Here is a 17295-nt window from a genome sequence, read left to right as displayed (position 1 = left end):
ATTGGAGCTTCAGCTTCATGATCTGTCCTTCCAGTGAGCACTCAGGGCTGATTTCCTTAAGAATGGATACGTTTGATCTTTTTGCAGTCCATGGGACTCTCAAAAGTCTCCTCCAGCACCACAGTTCAAAATATCAATTCTTCGGCAATCAGCCTTCTTTATGGGCCAGCTCTCACTTCCATACATCACTACTGGGAAAACCATGGCTTTTACTATACAGACCTTTGTTGGCAAGGTGGTGTCTCTGCTTTTCAAGATGTTGTCTAGGTTTGCCATCGCCTTTCTCCCAAGGAGCAGGCATCTTTTAATTTCGTGACTGCTGTCACCATCTGCAGTGATCATGGAGCCCAAGGAAGTAAAATCTCTCACTGCCTCCATTTCTTCCCCTTCTGCCCTGGCAGCTAGGGACTACTTTACAAAATGAAAGTCAAAAGGGCAGCACTGCATGACTCAGCCAAGGGAATCAAATGAAGAACTCTATGGGTTTTATTCCAGGCATCAGTAGGACGGACCTACATGAAACCATTTGTCCGGTACCCAAACACTTTGCATATTTCAACCATTTCATTACTTACCTTCATTCTATTTGATTTAAAGACCCTGTTCATCAACTATGTACAGTGGTGCCTCGCAAGACGAAATTAATTCGTTCCGCGAGTTTTGTCGTCTTGCAAGTTTTTTCGTCTTGCGAAGCACGGTGTCGGGAAAGTTTTGGAAAAGCTTCAAAAATCACCAAAGTCTTTAAAAACCTCAAAAAAGGCTACCACACCGCGTTCTATGAGTTGCTCCTCGAAGTCAAGTCGCAACTGTATTAATGGTGTTAAGAAAAAGGAAACAAACTTGCAAGACGTTTCCGTCTTGCGAAGCAAGCCCATAGGGAAAATCGTCTTGCGAAGCAGCTCAAAAAACAAAAAACCCTTTCGTCTAGCGAGTTTTTTGTCTTGCGAGGCATTCGTCTTGCGAGGTACCACTGTAAGAAGAAAATGCAGTCAGCAGAGCAGACTTTAATTTTCCTGATGCTGTAACATCTCTGACCAAAGTGTGCCTTAGGTATCTTATACCTTGAAACTGATATACACTGGGCACAATCCGGCCAGTGTTAAGCGCATTAACATCCCATTGATTTCAATGGAAAAAATCAAAGGTTCCTTAATATGCTTAGCTTTAATAAGAAACCTTTAGAGTAGCCAAGGCATAGGCAAACTCGGCCCTCCAGATGTTTTGGGACTACAACTCCCATGATCTCTAGCTAACAGGACCAGTGGTCAGGGATGATGGGAACTGTAGTCCCAAAACATCTGGAAGGCCGAGTCTGCCTATGCCTGGTGTAGCCTGTGGTTTTTTTAAGAGGAGGAAAAGACCTAACTGTGTTGGCCCAGGAAGGCCTTAACAGCTCAATTCCTGTAGCAGAAAGGAACAAAAATGGGATGGACGCTCCTTGCCATTTAGTATCTGAAGACCATTCTTGTCTTTCTTCCGGGTACTGCTGTGAATTCCTGTCTGGTAAGGAAAAACAAAAATGGATCAATTTTTTTGCCAGTGGCTAACTTCTGATGAGAGACAGCGGGAGCACAACCCTGTTGACCCTCCTTGATCTCTTCACAGCTTTTGATAGCTTCAGCCCTGACATCCTTCTGCACCAGCTCTGTGAGTTGGGAATGGAAGGCTCAGCAGTTCCCTTCCTACTGCAAATGGGGCTCTGGGAAGTGGCATTGGGGTGGTTCTTCTCAACCCCTTGTGCAAAGGGATCCCATAGTGTTCCCGCCTATCCCCGCTGTCAGGGGTTCAGGAGCAGAGGCACAGGAAAGGGAGGAAATAGAGAGCGAGGGGGAGGAGTCCGAAGGAAATGTTAGCGATGACAGCGGTCCGAGGTCTCTGAGTCTTTCCAGCGAATCGGAAGATTCACAGAAAGGGGCTCCCATGGTCAGAGCAAGGGGGGTGCCTAGGGGGACACCCCAGGAAGAAGGGGCCAGAGGGGACTCAGAGAGCAGCAGTTGGAAATCAGGACCAGCGTCCACACCAGAGTGCAGTAGGGGGGAGGAGTCCCAGGCATCGGGATCAGGCGGCGCACTGCCAGTGGGAGGACATGAGTCAGGATTGGCCACGCCTCCATCGGGGAGCGAGGAAACGGTCGAGAGGAAGGTTGAAGGCTGGGCGCGCGCGCCAAGTTCAAATGTACAGGAGGGCGGCGCAGTTGGCAGCCCGGATAGGGAGCCAGGTCCCAAAGCCCGCCGAAAAGAGGGGGAGGAGTCAGGGGGGTCAACGTCAGCGTCAGAAGAATCCAGGAAGGAAGGGACCCCGGGGGGTAGCAGGACCCAGAGGAGAAAGGAGAGACGGAAGAGGTGGAGTAAGGCTAGAATCTTAAACTGGTGTACAGGGGGCGGAGACTCAGATGGAGCTTCGCCGATCTAACCCCTAGACGTAGAGCTGGGGCGCTGCGGCTTGAAAATGGAGACTGTACTTCAATAAAGACTTTTGTACATTACTGCCGGCTAGCGTTGGTCCTCTGTGAGCTGGGACCTGGAGCCAGCTCTGACAGTAAGCTCCATCCCTCCAAAAGTTTTGCACCAAAAACCTCGTAACGTGAGTGGACGCAGCGAGGGAAGAAGATTGGTGCTTCGCGAGCTCACAAAAGTCAGGCAAGATGACTACAGAACAGCAACTAGCAGCCCTGCAAGATGCAGTGACACAACTCAACGCGGAGGTACTCGCATCCAGGAAAAGGGAAGAGGAAGCGGCTGCCGCCTGCAGGGATCTCCAAGCCAGGTTGGAAGTGCTTGCTAAGCAGGGGCAACCGAGACCCAAATCAGAGGGGATTGGGCTGGGGAAAAGAGGAGGCAGCCTGGTATCTCATTTCGATGGGAATTTGCAGCAGTACCCTAACTTCCGAGCAGACGTGCTGTTTGCGCTGGAACTGCTGGATAAAGACTTTAGAGATGAGCAAGAGAAGGTGGGGTTTATCTTGTCCCATTTGCATGGGGAAGCTAAAGCGTGGCTGCGCAATCTGTGGAGAGATAAGGATCCGGCGCTCCAAAATGCGGATGCATTCATTAAAGCGATGGATTCGTGTTTTTTATCAAATATAGACATTGATATCGCCAGAAAAGACATACATGGGCTCAAACAAGGCAGAGCCAGTGTAAGGCAGTACCATTCCCGCTTTTTTGCATTAGTCCATGCGCTGGGATGGGAGAAGGATTCTGCCCCAGCCAGAGACCTTTTTTGGGAAGGCTTGAATGCAAATGTGAAAGATGAGATTGCAAGGGGGGAGAGACCAAAGAGCACTCAGGAGGTTGTCCGGCGGGCGCTGCAAATTGGGGTGCGTCTGGAAGAACGTCCATGGAACAGAGAAGAAGGACGTTGGGGACGTACGCCAGTGAGAGCACCTCCCCTCTTTCCCAAGGATGCAGCGCGTGCGCAATCCACACCTCCGCAGGGAGGGGGAGAGGAACCGATGGAAATTGGAGGCGCCAGGGCTCAGTCAGCAACCAGAGCCCTAACACCGGGAGCAGTCAAAGCGAAGCCTCCTAGAGGGAACAGGAAGTGCTACATCTGCGACAGTGCTCAGCACGTGGCGAAAGAGTGTCCCCAGAGGCTCCACAAGCACACTGCAGCCTCAGCAACAGTAACAGACGCAACTCAGCAGAGAGAACCACAGCAGGGAAACGACAGAGTCTGGTTGGAGGAAGAGGCACTGGGGCCCAGCCAGACAAGTCAATGAAGCCATCCCCAGAGATTTTGCAGCCCACAGACCCCCTCCCGCCCAAACCAGTGGTGCAGCTCACAGCATCGCTCCAACTACCCAATGGACTCACTATGGAAGTGCCGATTACCATTGACTCTGGTAGTAACGCAGACTTCATAGGACTGGATTTCATTCAAGAGCACAACATAGCACTCCTGCCAGCCACGCTGCCTCTGAAGGTTGTCACGGTGGATGGCAGGGAATTGCTGGGGGGGCAGGTGGTGCAGCAAACGCCTCCGATGGTGATGCAAATTGGGAATCACCGAGAAGTCATCAGCTTCAATGTCACCCAACTGTCGGACACGCCTATAGTATTAGGCATGAGTTGGCTGCACAGGCACAGCCCAGCATTGGCGTGGTACCAGCGACAACTGACCTTCGGCTCCTCATACTGTGCGGAACATTGCATTCTGCCTAGCCCGGAAGGGGAAGAGGATGACCCGCAGCTACAATTAGGCACGCTGCAAGCAGTGCCACTCAAGTACGCAGCGTTTTTGGAGGTTTTCTGCGAGAAGGAAGCGGACAAGCTGCCTCCCCACAGGTCCTATGACTGCAAGATTGACCTCCTGCCAGGGGCGACGCTGCCAACCGGGAAACTGTATTCCATGTCTGAAGACGAGCTGCAGGAACTCAGGGAGTTCATAGACCTCAACTTGAAGCGCGGTTTCATCCAGGAGTCGAAGGCAGTGGGGGGCAGTCCTGTATTCTTTGTGAAGAAGAAGGACACGCCCCAAAAAAGGCTTGTGGTGGACTATAGAATTTTGAACTCGAAAACCAAGCCCACAGCCTTTCCCATGCCCAAGATAGATGACCTGCTCGCAACGGTGAGGAAAGGACGCGTTTTCACAAAGTTGGATCTGCGAGGGGCGTACAACCTGATTCGCATACGGGAGGGCGACGAATGGAAGACTGCCATGTTCACGCCCCTGGGCACCTATGAATACAGAGTTATGCCCTTTGGATTACAAAATGGCTCCCACTGTTTTCAAGCCTTCATGCATCACGTATTGGCGGGTCTCCTCTACAAGAAATGCGTCTGCTTCCTGGACGACATCCTGATATTTTCAGAATCAGAGGAGACCCACGAGGGAGACGTCAAGGAAGTTCTGCAGAGACTGCAGGAGCACAGGCTGTACGCCAAGCTGGAGAAGTGCCAGTTCGACATGAAGGAGGTAGATTTCCTGGGCTACAAGTTGTCGGACAAGGGGCTCGCCATGGACAGCGCCAAGGTTCGCTCAGTGTTGGACTGGAAGAGCCCGCGCAATCGGAAGGAGGTCCAGCGGTTTGTCGGTTTCGCCAACTTTTACCGCAAGTTCATCAAGGGGTTCGCGATGCAGACGGCGGCCATTACCGACACGCTCAGCTCCAAGAAGAAGAAGTTCATCTGGACGGAGCAAGCGGAGCAGTCCTTTCAGAAACTCAAGCGTCTCTTCTCGTCCGAAGAGCAGCTACTGCATGTGAATCCCAGCAGACCGATGAGGGTTGAAACGGACGCCTCAGACAGAGCCGTGGGAGCAGTACTGTTGCAGCAAGACCCGCATGGGGACTGGAGACCGTGTGCCTTCTACTCCAGGAAGCTCAGCAAGTCAGAGCAGAACTACACCATCTGGGACAGGGAGTTGCTGGCCATTCATGCAGCATTCAAGGCGTGGCGGCACTTCCTCATTGGAGCCAAACACACAGTGCAGGTCCGCACGGACCATAAAAACCTGGAGTACTGGCGCACGGCAAGGTTCCTGAACCAGAGGCACATACGATGGGCGGAGTTCTTTGCGGATTTCGACTTCAGGATAGAGTACATCCCAGGCGACAACAACATCATGGCGGATGCACTGTCCAGAAAGCCGCAATACCTCGAGGAGGCGGCACCAGCAGCGGCCAAGCACATTTTCGCACCGAAAGCGTGGGAGTGCGCTTCAGCAACCGTGGACCTGGATGCTGTACGTCGAGCACTGCAGGAGGACCCCTTCGCACAAGCCAAGATGGAGGAGGTGCACAGGGGCACGGCGGAGGACGACGAGTTCCAGATACGCGACGGATTGCTCATCCGCAGAGGGGCCCTCTACGTACCGGGAGACGACCTCCGCGCGAAAGTACTGCAGCAGTTGCACGACGCACCCACCGCCGGGCACTTTGGCAAAGAGAAGACGGTAGAATTAGTAGCCAGAGATTTTTGGTGGCCCAAGATGCGGGGGGAAGTCGCGGATTACGTCTCGAGGTGCGACACCTGCCAAAGGGCCAAGTCAGTGCACAAACCGCCGGCGGGACTGCTCGAACCGCTGCAGACACCGCTCGAACCGTGGGAGAGGGTGGCCCTGGACTTTGTCACGGATCTACCCAGCTCGAGGGGCAAGACGGCAGTGCTAGTGGTGGTGGACATGTTCACCAAAATGGCCCACTTCATTCCGTGTGCGAAGGTGGCCACGGCGGAACAGACCGCCAAACTGTTCATAGACCACGTGTTCAGGGTTCATGGTCTGCCACGGTCTATCCTGTCCGACCGGGGGCGACAGTTCATCTCGAACTTCTGGCAGAAGCTGATGGGTTTCCTGAACGTCAAGATCAACCTAGCGTCGGCGAGACACCCGCAGACGAACGGACAAGCGGAGCGAGTCAACGCCATCATGCAGCAGTACCTGCGATGCTACGCAAATCGGCAGCCGGCAACATGGGTGGACTACCTGCCGCTCGCTGAGTTCGCCTACAACAACACGAAGCACGTGTCCACGGGGGTGACACCGTTCTTCGCCAACAACGGGAGGCATCCCAGAACCTTCCCGGGATTAGCGAGAGCGGGGGAGGGGGAGCCACAGGCAGCGGAAGCCTTAGCATCAGAGTTGCAGGAGGTTCACGAACAGCTTCGGAGGCAGTTAGAACTAGCAAAGCACGCATACAAACTGCAGGCTGACAAGCACAGAAGGGTTGGGGAAGACATACAGGTGGGAGACTGGGTTTGGTTAGCAGCCCAGGCAGTGCCGGCCAGATCGTTAGCGAAGAAGAAGCTAGGGCATAAGCAGCTAGGACCTTACCAAGTCGAGGCACAGGTCAATCCAGTGGCCTTCCGGTTGACACTGCCGGAGGGATCCAGAATGCACCCAGTTTTCCATAGATCAGTGCTCACGCCCTACAAAGCACCTCATAGATTTCAGGAGCCAGGCACGGCACCAGACCCGTTCAGGGAGACGCCCACAAGGGGGGGGTCGCCAAGGCGGGAACCCGTCAACGAGGTCACAGAGATTTTAGACTCGAGATGGGGGGAAGAGGGAGTAGAATATCTTCTCGCCAGAGAAGGTACCCCGGCCAGCGCCAACAGTTGGGTGCCAGACTATGCCTTGGACGAACCTCTTCTCAAGGACGAGTTTCATGCCCTTTTCCCACACAGGCCCATGCCAGCCGAGTATTTCGACGACTGGCTTTTCACACCCACATTTTCAGCCAGCACATTCCAGGGGTTCACCTCGGCCGAGGAACCGGCACTAGAAACACGTTCCCCGGAGGGATCACCCTCGGGGTCTGCCTCAGACCGTTCCTATTGGTGGGACGATCGACCAGAGGAGCAGTGGCGCAGGAAGTGGCTGGGGGGTCCTTGGCAGGCAACGTCCCCGGAGGAGACCGGGGGAGAGACGGACATGGACGTGTTGGGGGAGGACCTTGGGTTCGAGCACGGCGGCAAAGAGATGGAAGCAGAGGAAATTGAGGTCGGCGAGAGCACGGAGGACGAGCCGGACTTATCCGGCTGGATGCACGCCACGGGGGACGAACTGTATCCGGCACTCACCCCCACAACAATGGAGCACCCAGTACCCACACCTGAAGGAGGGGAGGGGGGAAGGGGGGGCTTCGAGGGGGGGATGGATGTCAGGGGTTCAGGAGCAGAGGCACAGGAAAGGGAGGAAATAGAGAGCGAGGGGGAGGAGTCCGAAGGAAATGTTAGCGATGACAGCGGTCCGAGGTCTCTGAGTCTTTCCAGCGAATCGGAAGATTCACAGAAAGGGGCTCCCATGGTCAGAGCAAGGGGGGTGCCTAGGGGGACACCCCAGGAAGAAGGGGCCAGAGGGGACTCAGAGAGCAGCAGTTGGAAATCAGGACCAGCGTCCACACCAGAGTGCAGTAGGGGGGAGGAGTCCCAGGCATCGGGATCAGGCGGCGCACTGCCAGTGGGAGGACATGAGTCAGGATTGGCCACGCCTCCATCGGGGAGCGAGGAAACGGTCGAGAGGAAGGTTGAAGGTTGAAGAGGTGCAAAAACAAAGGCTCTCACAGTAGTAGGACCCCCAAATAAGTTTGCCTGGCTTCAATGATGCTGTCATTTAGCTCCAAGCAAACACATTTTTTTTTTATTAGTTAGGCATACTGACATATTTTATAAATTTAATCAAGCAAGTGTTAGTATGCACTAATGTTTTGTCTCCTCTTTTTGTTTTTCCCCTCTGGATCTGCTCTATGCTGTTCACTGTCCTGAAATCCAATATGAAGGGATGCATAAAAAGGTCTAAAACAAATAAATAAACTAGCTAGCTAGCTTCAAGTCAGATGCTATTGCCTGCCTTCTATTGGCTTGCACTAGACATTTCTACGCCTTCAGCTTACTCCAACTCATGATTGTAGCATAATGAACATCTTTATATTACAGTGGTGCCTCGCAAGACGAAATTAATCAGTTCCGCAAGTCTCTTCGTCTTGCGGTTTTTTCATCTTGCGAAGCACGGCTATTAGCGGCTTAGCGGCTATTAGCGGCTTAGCGGCTATCTCGCCCTGACCTAGCCACTGTGATCCACGCGACGGTCACCTCCAGACTGGATTATTGTAACTCGCTCTACGTGGGGCTGCCCCTGAGACTGACCCAGAAACTCCAGCGGGTGCAGAATGCCGCAGCGAGACTCCTTACGGGGTCTTCGCTGCGGGATCACATTCATCCGGTGCTATACCAGCTGCACTGGCTCCCGGTGGAGTACAGGATCAGGTTTAAGGTGCTGGTTTTAACCTTCAAAGCCCTATACGGCCTAGGACCCTCGTATCTACGGGACCGCCTCTCCTGGTATGCCCCACAGAGGAACTTACGGTCTTCAAATAAAAACATCTTGAAGGTCCCAGGCCTCAGAGAGGTTAGGCTGGCCTCAACTAGAGCCAGGGCTTTTTCGGCTGCGGCTCCAACCTGGTGGAACGCTCTGTCACAAGAGACAAGGGCCCTCCAGGACTTGACATCTTTCCGCAGGGCCTGCAAGACAGAGCTGTTCCACCAGGCCTTTGGTCAGGGCGCAGCCTGACTCCCTCCTTTGGCAATCTTTACAATACTTTAGTTTATGGTTGCCATCAATTTTGATTTTAATTAATTCTTTGATGTTTTTATAATGTTGCACTATTTTAGTGTTGTTAGCCGCCCTGAGCCCGGCTTCGGCTGGGGAGGGCGGGATATAAATAAAATTTATTATTATTATTATTATTAACGGCTTAGCGGCTTTAAGAAAAAGGAAACAAACTCGCAAGAACTCGCAAGGCGAAGCAAGCCCATAGGGAAATTCGTCTTGCGGAATGACTCAAAAAACGGAACTCTTTCGTCTTGTGCGTTTTTCGTCTTGCGAGGCATTCGTCTTGCGAGGTACCACTGTATTCCTTTCCATCTCACCTGAATTCCTCCACCAACTCAACAAGAAGTAGAGGGAAACGAGAGGAAAAGCATTCAGCACCTTGCTAAATTGACACTATTGGCATCCTTGTGGAAAATGTCAAACAAGAGAGCTGATTACTTCCAACTTCCTGTGGTATTTGGATATGCTCATTCAGAATTTGGATGAATCTTGATTTATTTCACACAAACCATTAGATTCTAAAAGCCATTCAAGCTTTAGAAGATGGCTATTTAACAAACCAGCTGGTTAAGGTAACATTAGCGGCACTGTTTCTGAATTGCTAGCCTATAAGCATATATTCACTGGCACTGAAAAGCAGATTTTCTAGGCAATCATACCAGTGGTTTTACCATTAACAAAAAGGGCAAGTGGGGGGGGGGGTAGAACAAATTAGAGCCATCACTGAGTTTGCCAATATACAATGTATTTTTTAAAATGATCCTATCACTTTCCCTCTGGAGTGAGTAATTAAATAATCTATAATGAAGTTTCTCACTATAAGCCTATATTGCAATAGCCCTCTTTATTGCTCTGACATATGGAATATTACTCTGCCAACTATTCCAAGCTCTCAGCTTGGTTCCTCAGCTGGATGCACAACAGTCAGATTACCTCATTATATCAGTGTTATTCTTGTTTTGAACTTGCTGTTCTACAGCAAGGGTCTCAATTTGCACGCACCTGCATTTTATAATATGGGCAACACCCTTTTGATTTTGAGAATCCATTTGATGCTGTAATAAGGGCAATAAGCAACAGAAAAAGAGTTCAACAAACAGACTACTGTCTTCCCAAATGGATCAAGACCTGTATTTTCATAGCAACTAAGTGCCAACAATGGGATCATGAGAAACTCCACTGTAGATCAAAAAGGCTACTGTTGACCTTCGGTATCAAACTTTGGCCAGTGAACACCAGTAAGAAGTGGCAGGAATCAAAGAGACTCCACCAAAGCATGGCAAACCACTGCCACAGGATCTGTGTGTACAAACATATTTCCCCACTCCTCAACTCTTCATCCTATATGTGTACATTCTTTAATCCAAGGAGTGGAGAGGTAAATTCCTGCTGGTGGAACTCAGGAAAAGCAAGCATGGCCATGAGCTGTGGCTACACCGTGACCAGCATTAGTGTGTTCTGCACTAATCTAGTCCATATCGCTTCAGGCTGATCCTAACGGCTGAAGTAGGATAAATAATAACAATCAGCAATCAACAAGACACTGGAAAGAAAGGCTATTTATTACAAAAGTATGATGGAAATTCTGTCCCATTTACAGTCAATCCCTTTACAAAAGCCAGTGCCAGTCCAAAGGCAAGTTATCCTTCCATTTAGTACCATTACATGGCAGTGCACTGAAGTAGGTTCAGTTTGAAATGCGTAGATGGTGATAATGTACAAAAGACACATACAACACACAAACACACACTTCAACATCAGCAGCATTAGTAAGACAAATTCGTAATGCAGGAAGCTGCCCAGGAGCAGTAGATAACTACATCAGACACTACAGACACACAGATGCCTAGGGCAGAGACCAAATCACTCCTTCAAAGCAATTGCATTAAGAGATGAACTACAGATTCAGGAGCACTATGTGGCGCGGTCCTCACTTCAGGGCAGAGGTGATGGGTGGCACAAATGCTCTTCCACTCCAGGAACTTCCTGCCTGCAAAAAGCTCCCATGTCATATAGAAGGGTTCTAGCCAGGCCTACCTGATATGCTAGCTGTATATGTGAAAGGTTGCTTGTTTTTAAGTAAAGAAACATTTAAACGTGTGATTGATCCTCCCTTTTCAGTTTGAAGTGGTACAATTCACGATGGGCTGGCCAGTGTTTCTGAATGAGTAGTTCAGTTCTACTTACCTACCACTTAGGACTCTATGTAAATAAAACTTGCAGTTTCTGACAAACGTTATATCCCGCACTCTGGACATGGGGTTCTTGACCATAATACACAGAATGAGAAACCAATACAGAACACAGTACTTGCCGAGGAATGAGCTATCATAGTGTCATTCCACAAGAAGAACATCAGAAAATTTTTATTGCTGATTTTTATTCCTTCCTTCCTAGAAGGAATACTGTAGAATAATACTTGTTAGTCCTACACTAATATGGAAGGAAAAAAACTGTCCAAGACACAAGTTTTATTTAGGCACATATTCCATCACAACAGAATTTTCTGGGTGCCAGTAAGACCACTGGAGGAGGGGGAAGGGGAGGCAGTTCTGATTACTGGATCTGGAGTCTAGGCCATGTAGATGCAGCCATTGGTAGAGAAGTCAATGATCCTATAAATGCACACTTGATCCTATAAATGTTATTACCCTTCAAACATAATGAATGATATCTGTAGAGCCACTGAGGTATGCCTTCTACAGGGATATTTTGCACTCAAGAAAACACATAATCTGATCAATACCCTGTTTTGAGTCAAATACTTTGGAGTTTTTAAAGAAGAAAAAATGGGGGTCGTTCATTAGAACTGTGATGGAATAGGTGGGTTGCTAAGCTACGAAAGCCCTTTTACAAGCCATGAACTGATTTGTGAAAAGACACTAATGGGTTAGAGACACCAACACCTATCAACACCATTGATCAAATGGAAGGCCACTTGTCCACAGTGAAGTCATAACTGCTGCCCAGCTAAGGCACATTCACTGAAAACAACTCCAGACCACAGATCTTGCCCACAGAACCTACTTATTTGCTTACTTATATTGGTGCTACTCTTCCAACGCTAGAAAGCTCTATGTCATAGAGTGACATAGAGCTAGATAGTATTGGAAGACCAGTACCATAGAGTGACAGCTAATAGGAATGGCAAGCCTGACACTTGTTGACCTTTTTAAAGATTCTGATTCTATATGTTTAGTATCTATGATCCCCTTCTACTGTGGAAAGCAGTCCTGTCAGAAAAACTTCAAAAGAATTAGCTGCTCAAGACAGCAGCATCTTTCAGCTAGGGACAGCACTCGTAGTGTAGGTATACAGGTGTATGTTGGGATGTGAGATTTCTCAGAATGCAAGGGAAGGCGACAATAAACAGTCACCCAGTGGAGTACTGCAGAATCCAAGGATGAAATGTATAGACAGCCTTGCTGAATAATTGAATTAAGTAGTAGAAATATTATCTTGATCAATATCTCTTGATCTCAGGGGGTGGGGAAAGAAATGGGTTTCCCTCCTCTGAAAAGCAACAGCGGCTGCTAATATTTAACTGCCGTAGAAAAGTACTATAACATGGAATCCACTAATAAAGGCAAAATTGAATAGTTCAGTGACTACATGATGGGACCTAACCTCAGGGAAATCTAGTCAAGAGTAACACTCAAGTGCTTCGTGAAATACAAGACGGCCAAGTCCTCTTAGTAACAGCTGGCTATCTTATTGCTTTTCTATGATTATCAACTGTATTGTTACTCCTTATATTCTATTGTGCTTACAATCTACTGTTTCTCCCAGCAACAAAGATGCAGAATAATGGGAAGTTTTCGTGACTTCCCTTCTTTTCTATATATAATATCTGAGGAGTCAGGTCAGCCACATGAGAGTATTTCCTGCCACAGGAAACGGTAATAATATCAAAACCAGTAACTCATTTCAGCAATTTCCACCAGTTGTCAACAAGTGAGTTAAAATCAAAGGCTGGAACCCATCATCATCTCTGCTAACGAAAAGGCTGGTCACGACAGTCTTAAACTAGTTAAGCCAGACCAGCTAAATCAGTCTTGTGTTTCCCTTCTTAATGGACCTGGCAGCCTGACAGCAGCCAACATGCCTCATCCAGCCTCTCCTGGGAATGTTGGCATATCGTCTCCATGCCAACAGAGATAGCCCTTTGATGATGGCACAGAGGGATAGGAAGTGGCAGGCTTCAAGCTTTAACACAGACACTAAAATGAATTACTGGGTGGCCTCAATTTCTGTGTCATGTACAAAAGAAGGCTTCAGGGGACCAATTTAACAGAAGCCAAGGCCGAATTTGCTCCAGAGAACAAGAGATGGAATTAAAAGAACGTTTTGCAGGGGAACGCCTTGCTCAACCTTTTTGTCAAACTTTTCTCACATTGCTGCAGAAGTGGATTCCCACTAAGCAACTGAAGAGCTCTATTCTGCTTATCAAGCTACATCCCTCCCTTTTTTGATAGCATATGACACAGAGGTTAATTCCTCCTAAAAAAAAACACCACATGCATTTATATTAAAAAAAATCAACATTCCTGTACCATAGCAGTTAGAAGCATGTTCTGCACACTCTACATTCATTAAAGAGATACAAGCTTCCCCACAGGAAGAAGTGTTAGTAGGCAACTGAATTAGTAGAATGAGTGACATCACAGCTCTCAGCACAAGCTTTAACATTATGTATTCAACTTCTAGCACGCATGCATGCACATGCACACACGCACTCACTCAAAGGCACCATTCCTCACTGTCAGAGGAATTTAGGGCAGGAAACCTAAATAATAATAATAAAAACATCTTTCTCTGCTTTGGAGCTTCTTAAACAAAAGGATAATCCCATGAATGGAATGCTGCAGCTTCATTTCTGCATGAGATCTTCCAGGTAACTGTTAAAGGCTATTCTGAATGGGTGTCTGTGCTCAGACAGCAAAGGCTTTATACAAAAACAACTCATTGCCTTTTGTGTGACGGGCAGACAGAGCACTGGATCGCAGAAAGCTTTATGCTTTATGTCCAAGTTCCTGAACTTAGAAAAGCAGTCACAAGACTCTCCCAGGAACACGTACCATATGTACACAAATACTTTTAAGTTCATGAAAAAAGAAGTTATTGGATATTAACTATCGTGGTCTCAGAAGACTGTTTCCTCTGTTACACGCACTTGATCTTTCCTGAGCTCTGTTAAATCCCTTATGAGCAGAGACAGGCAGACATGAGAGATACCCTTGCAAAACACACACGTCCTCCAACTCACACAAATTGACACCACTGTGGAGCCAATGGCTGTGGGACAGTTAACATATTGCTTGGATGGTTCAAACTTTTAAGTAGCTGCAGGTTCAAGTAAATGGGACTCTAGGACCCACAGAGAGGTTCTCCTTCATAGTTGCCGCCTCCTCTTCTCAGACCTCAAGGTTGACAGTCCACTGCTTCAGCGCCGAAATGCTGTTGGGGAAACAATCCTTCACAGCTCTTGTGCAGTGGGTTTCACCACTTGTCTTCTTGTTTATTCCCTTCCCCCCCCCCAGGCTGTATCTAGAACTCCCATGTTTCCAGCCACCTAAGCCCTGCCATTGGGCTGTTGAGATCAGAAGCCAGAGGTCCTATCATTCCATAGGAGAGAGGGTGGAAGAGGTAGAAGCTGTGGAAAAAATCTAAACATGAATCAAATTCGTGGAGACCCAACGTCCCAACAGTAGAGCACATAATTGGGTGAAGTAGTTATAAGGTGTAGAGCTACTTAATATACCACTGAGAAACCCTGAAATATTCAATTGTTTTGGCGGTGGCAAACTTGCAAGGCAGATCAAAGTTCTTTGACACATATTAGAGGGTCGAACCAAATGGAGGACATAAGATAAGCTCATAACACTAAGCTCTGCAGTCAAAGGGGACAGGAGATTGTGAAAGAAAAGCTTGCTTCATCTTTGCCCTGGGATGTTGCAATGAGAGATGCACCTGAGCCAGTATGAAGCTGCTAACTAAGATTGCTGCTGCTTCAGGAGAGGCAGTTTCTGAAGAGGGCAATGGCTGAATGTTAGCATTAGTCAATATCAAGAACCACTAAGGTGACAACAAAATGGGCCACACAAGGAAACAGTCTTGTAGGAGCTTCCCTACATGGTTTCCTGCTTACTTGTCAGCATTTTTCAGGGTTTGGTAATGATGCAAGGCCTTTCCCCTCAAAAATAACCTTCAGATGTGTGTTAACTATTCAGGAACCAATTCTCACCTGTAGATACTAAGCAGAATCAGCACCATTATCCCATAATTGTAAACCTTCCTAGACTGGATGCTGGCTGACAGAGCACCAGCACAAAATTTCAGAAATACATCCCATGTAATCCCTGAGGGAGAAAGAGAAAAAGGAAGATTGGGCCAGGTTAACTGAAACTAGAAAGCACAGTGGTACCTTGGTTTTAGAACGTAATCCGTTCCAGAAGACCATTCGAGTTCTGAAACGTTCGAAAACCGAAAACTCAATAGCCGATAGCTAGGCCCCGGGATCTTGCACTCAGTGGAAGCTGCATGGTATGTTTGACTTCTAAGGCGTGTTTGAAAACTGAAGCATTTACTTCCAGGTTTACAGCATTCAAAAACTGAAAAGTTCGTCAACGGAGACGTTCAAAAACCAAGGTACCATTGTATCAGTAATCACATCAATATGTATAGTCACTGCCCAGGATCAACCCATCTCCCCAAGATAAATCAATTCTATTTCAATCAGATGGAGTTTTCCAGTGGCAGAAAGCTAATATTCTTTATTTTACCAGGCAAGTTAATCATGCAAGTTAGTCCCTATTGAAAAAAAGCATAAGATCAAAAATCACTCATCTTGAATTTCTCATGGCTATATTGATTCTAATATCTGTAACTTAATTTTCCTTTCTTTCAGAAAAGAATCATCAAGCTAATATAGAAACATTGATGATTATGCTAGACAGTGGCCAGCAGGCGTGTATTTCTGGATGAAATTACTTTTTTCCCATTAGCTGATACCTTTAACATAAGAAGCAAAACAAAGAATGCTATAAAATACAGATGATTTCTACAGCACTTGTGGCATAGAATGTAATCTTTACCACACAGATTGTCATAAAAACCCTCTGGGTAGGTCATTCTTATGTCCATATCGAAAGGTACAGAACTGACAAGAATTGGAGAATAAGCTGCCCAAGGCTACCCCATAAGAACTGACTTTTGAACCCAAGTCTCCCAGATCAAAGGGCAGGCCAAACTGATCTTGCTGCTGATCAAGATACAGTGCACTGAAGAAACTTTCAAAACATCAACCCTAAACCAACTATGTGACAATGATCTTTTACATTTGTGTCCTTTCAGAATTCTTAATCGGTCACAACATTTCGATTCTGTTGAAACTTGATTAAACTTACCTGTCAACATAGAGGAGAAAAGCATGGCAGGAAAGTAATGATGAAAATAGAGCACTCTGCCCATCATGAAGAAGGGAAAGTAATGGAGGACCCATCCTAGCATAATCCTTCCTCCGCTATGTAGCAGGACTCGAGAAAGCTCTGCAACAGAACACATTTCTTGAATTCTTTTTATCCTAACCTGTATAAACATGTGTTCACAAAGCTTCCAGCAGAAATCTAGTTTTATGGAGTTTATCAAAGTGTTTGGTTTCTACCCAAAAAAGTTGTTCCAGTTGTACAAGGACTTCTGATTGTGCAACGAAACTTCCCCTCCTTCTCCCTGTGTCCTCCCACCTCCCAAAAATCTGCTCCAGAGGGTTGCGGGGGGAACCCAGAACAGATTGCAGGGCAGGCAGCGGGGAGGAGTTCAGTTGGAAATCCTTGCATGAATGCGATAACTTGGTTGGATACAATTCTGTGTGTTTTTACTTCACCAGTTTAGAGTCTAGGAGAAAATATTACTACTGCTGCATGCCCAGTGCAATGTGTTCCCGACAAGCCAACCCGGCTACACTGTAAATAACCAGATCTAATTCCAGCATGTATGTTAGCAATTGCTGTAGCTCCAAACCAGCAGAGATTAAGAAAACGAGGTAAGAGAGCTGTTTCCTCATCTGATATCACAATTCCATGCAGAAACAAAGTAGGTGTTATGGACAGTCACCTTGCCAAGAAGCTCCAAACAGTTTAAAGAGAGCATTCTGATTAAGACCCTCAGAATGTGGCTTTCCATAACTTTTGTCACTACTAGACAATGAAACATTAACAATATCACTGTGCAACAGAGAAGCCA

General features: G+C 47.7%; 1 protein-coding gene and 1 long non-coding RNA gene across 6 annotated transcripts in view; one reads left to right on the top strand and one right to left on the bottom strand.

The window, feature by feature from the left end:
- POMT2 (protein O-mannosyltransferase 2) overlaps window positions 1-17295 on the bottom strand; it is a 53497-nt gene that overhangs the window by 10197 nt on the left and 26005 nt on the right. The window contains exons 19-22 of one of the 5 annotated variants that reach the window (XM_080978030.1): window positions 16461-16601; window positions 15299-15413; window positions 12825-12938; window positions 1300-1500 (exon numbers count right to left, since the gene is read on the bottom strand). In XM_080978030.1, the coding sequence (XP_080834156.1) occupies window positions 1446-1500; window positions 12825-12938; window positions 15299-15413; window positions 16461-16601 (425 nt within the window). In that variant the 3' untranslated portion in view covers window positions 1300-1445. Of the gene's footprint in view, window positions 1-1299; window positions 1501-10161; window positions 10556-10595; window positions 14708-15298; window positions 15414-16460; window positions 16602-17295 lie in introns of those variants that run through there. The other 4 variants (XM_080978032.1, XM_080978031.1, XM_080978034.1 and 1 more) reach the window with 4 other exon arrangements.
- LOC308462614 lies at window positions 13809-16536 on the top strand. The gene is made up of 3 exons (XR_013979233.1): window positions 13809-13948; window positions 14595-14778; window positions 16408-16536. It is a non-coding gene; the product is annotated as an uncharacterized lncRNA (long non-coding RNA).

Source organism: Podarcis pityusensis, assembly GCF_964106645.2.
Source record: "Podarcis pityusensis genome assembly, chromosome: 1".
NCBI lineage: Eukaryota > Metazoa > Chordata > Lepidosauria > Squamata > Lacertidae > Podarcis > Podarcis pityusensis.
Note: the sequence above shows the minus strand (reverse complement) of the source record. Positions and strands in the feature narration are given on the sequence as shown.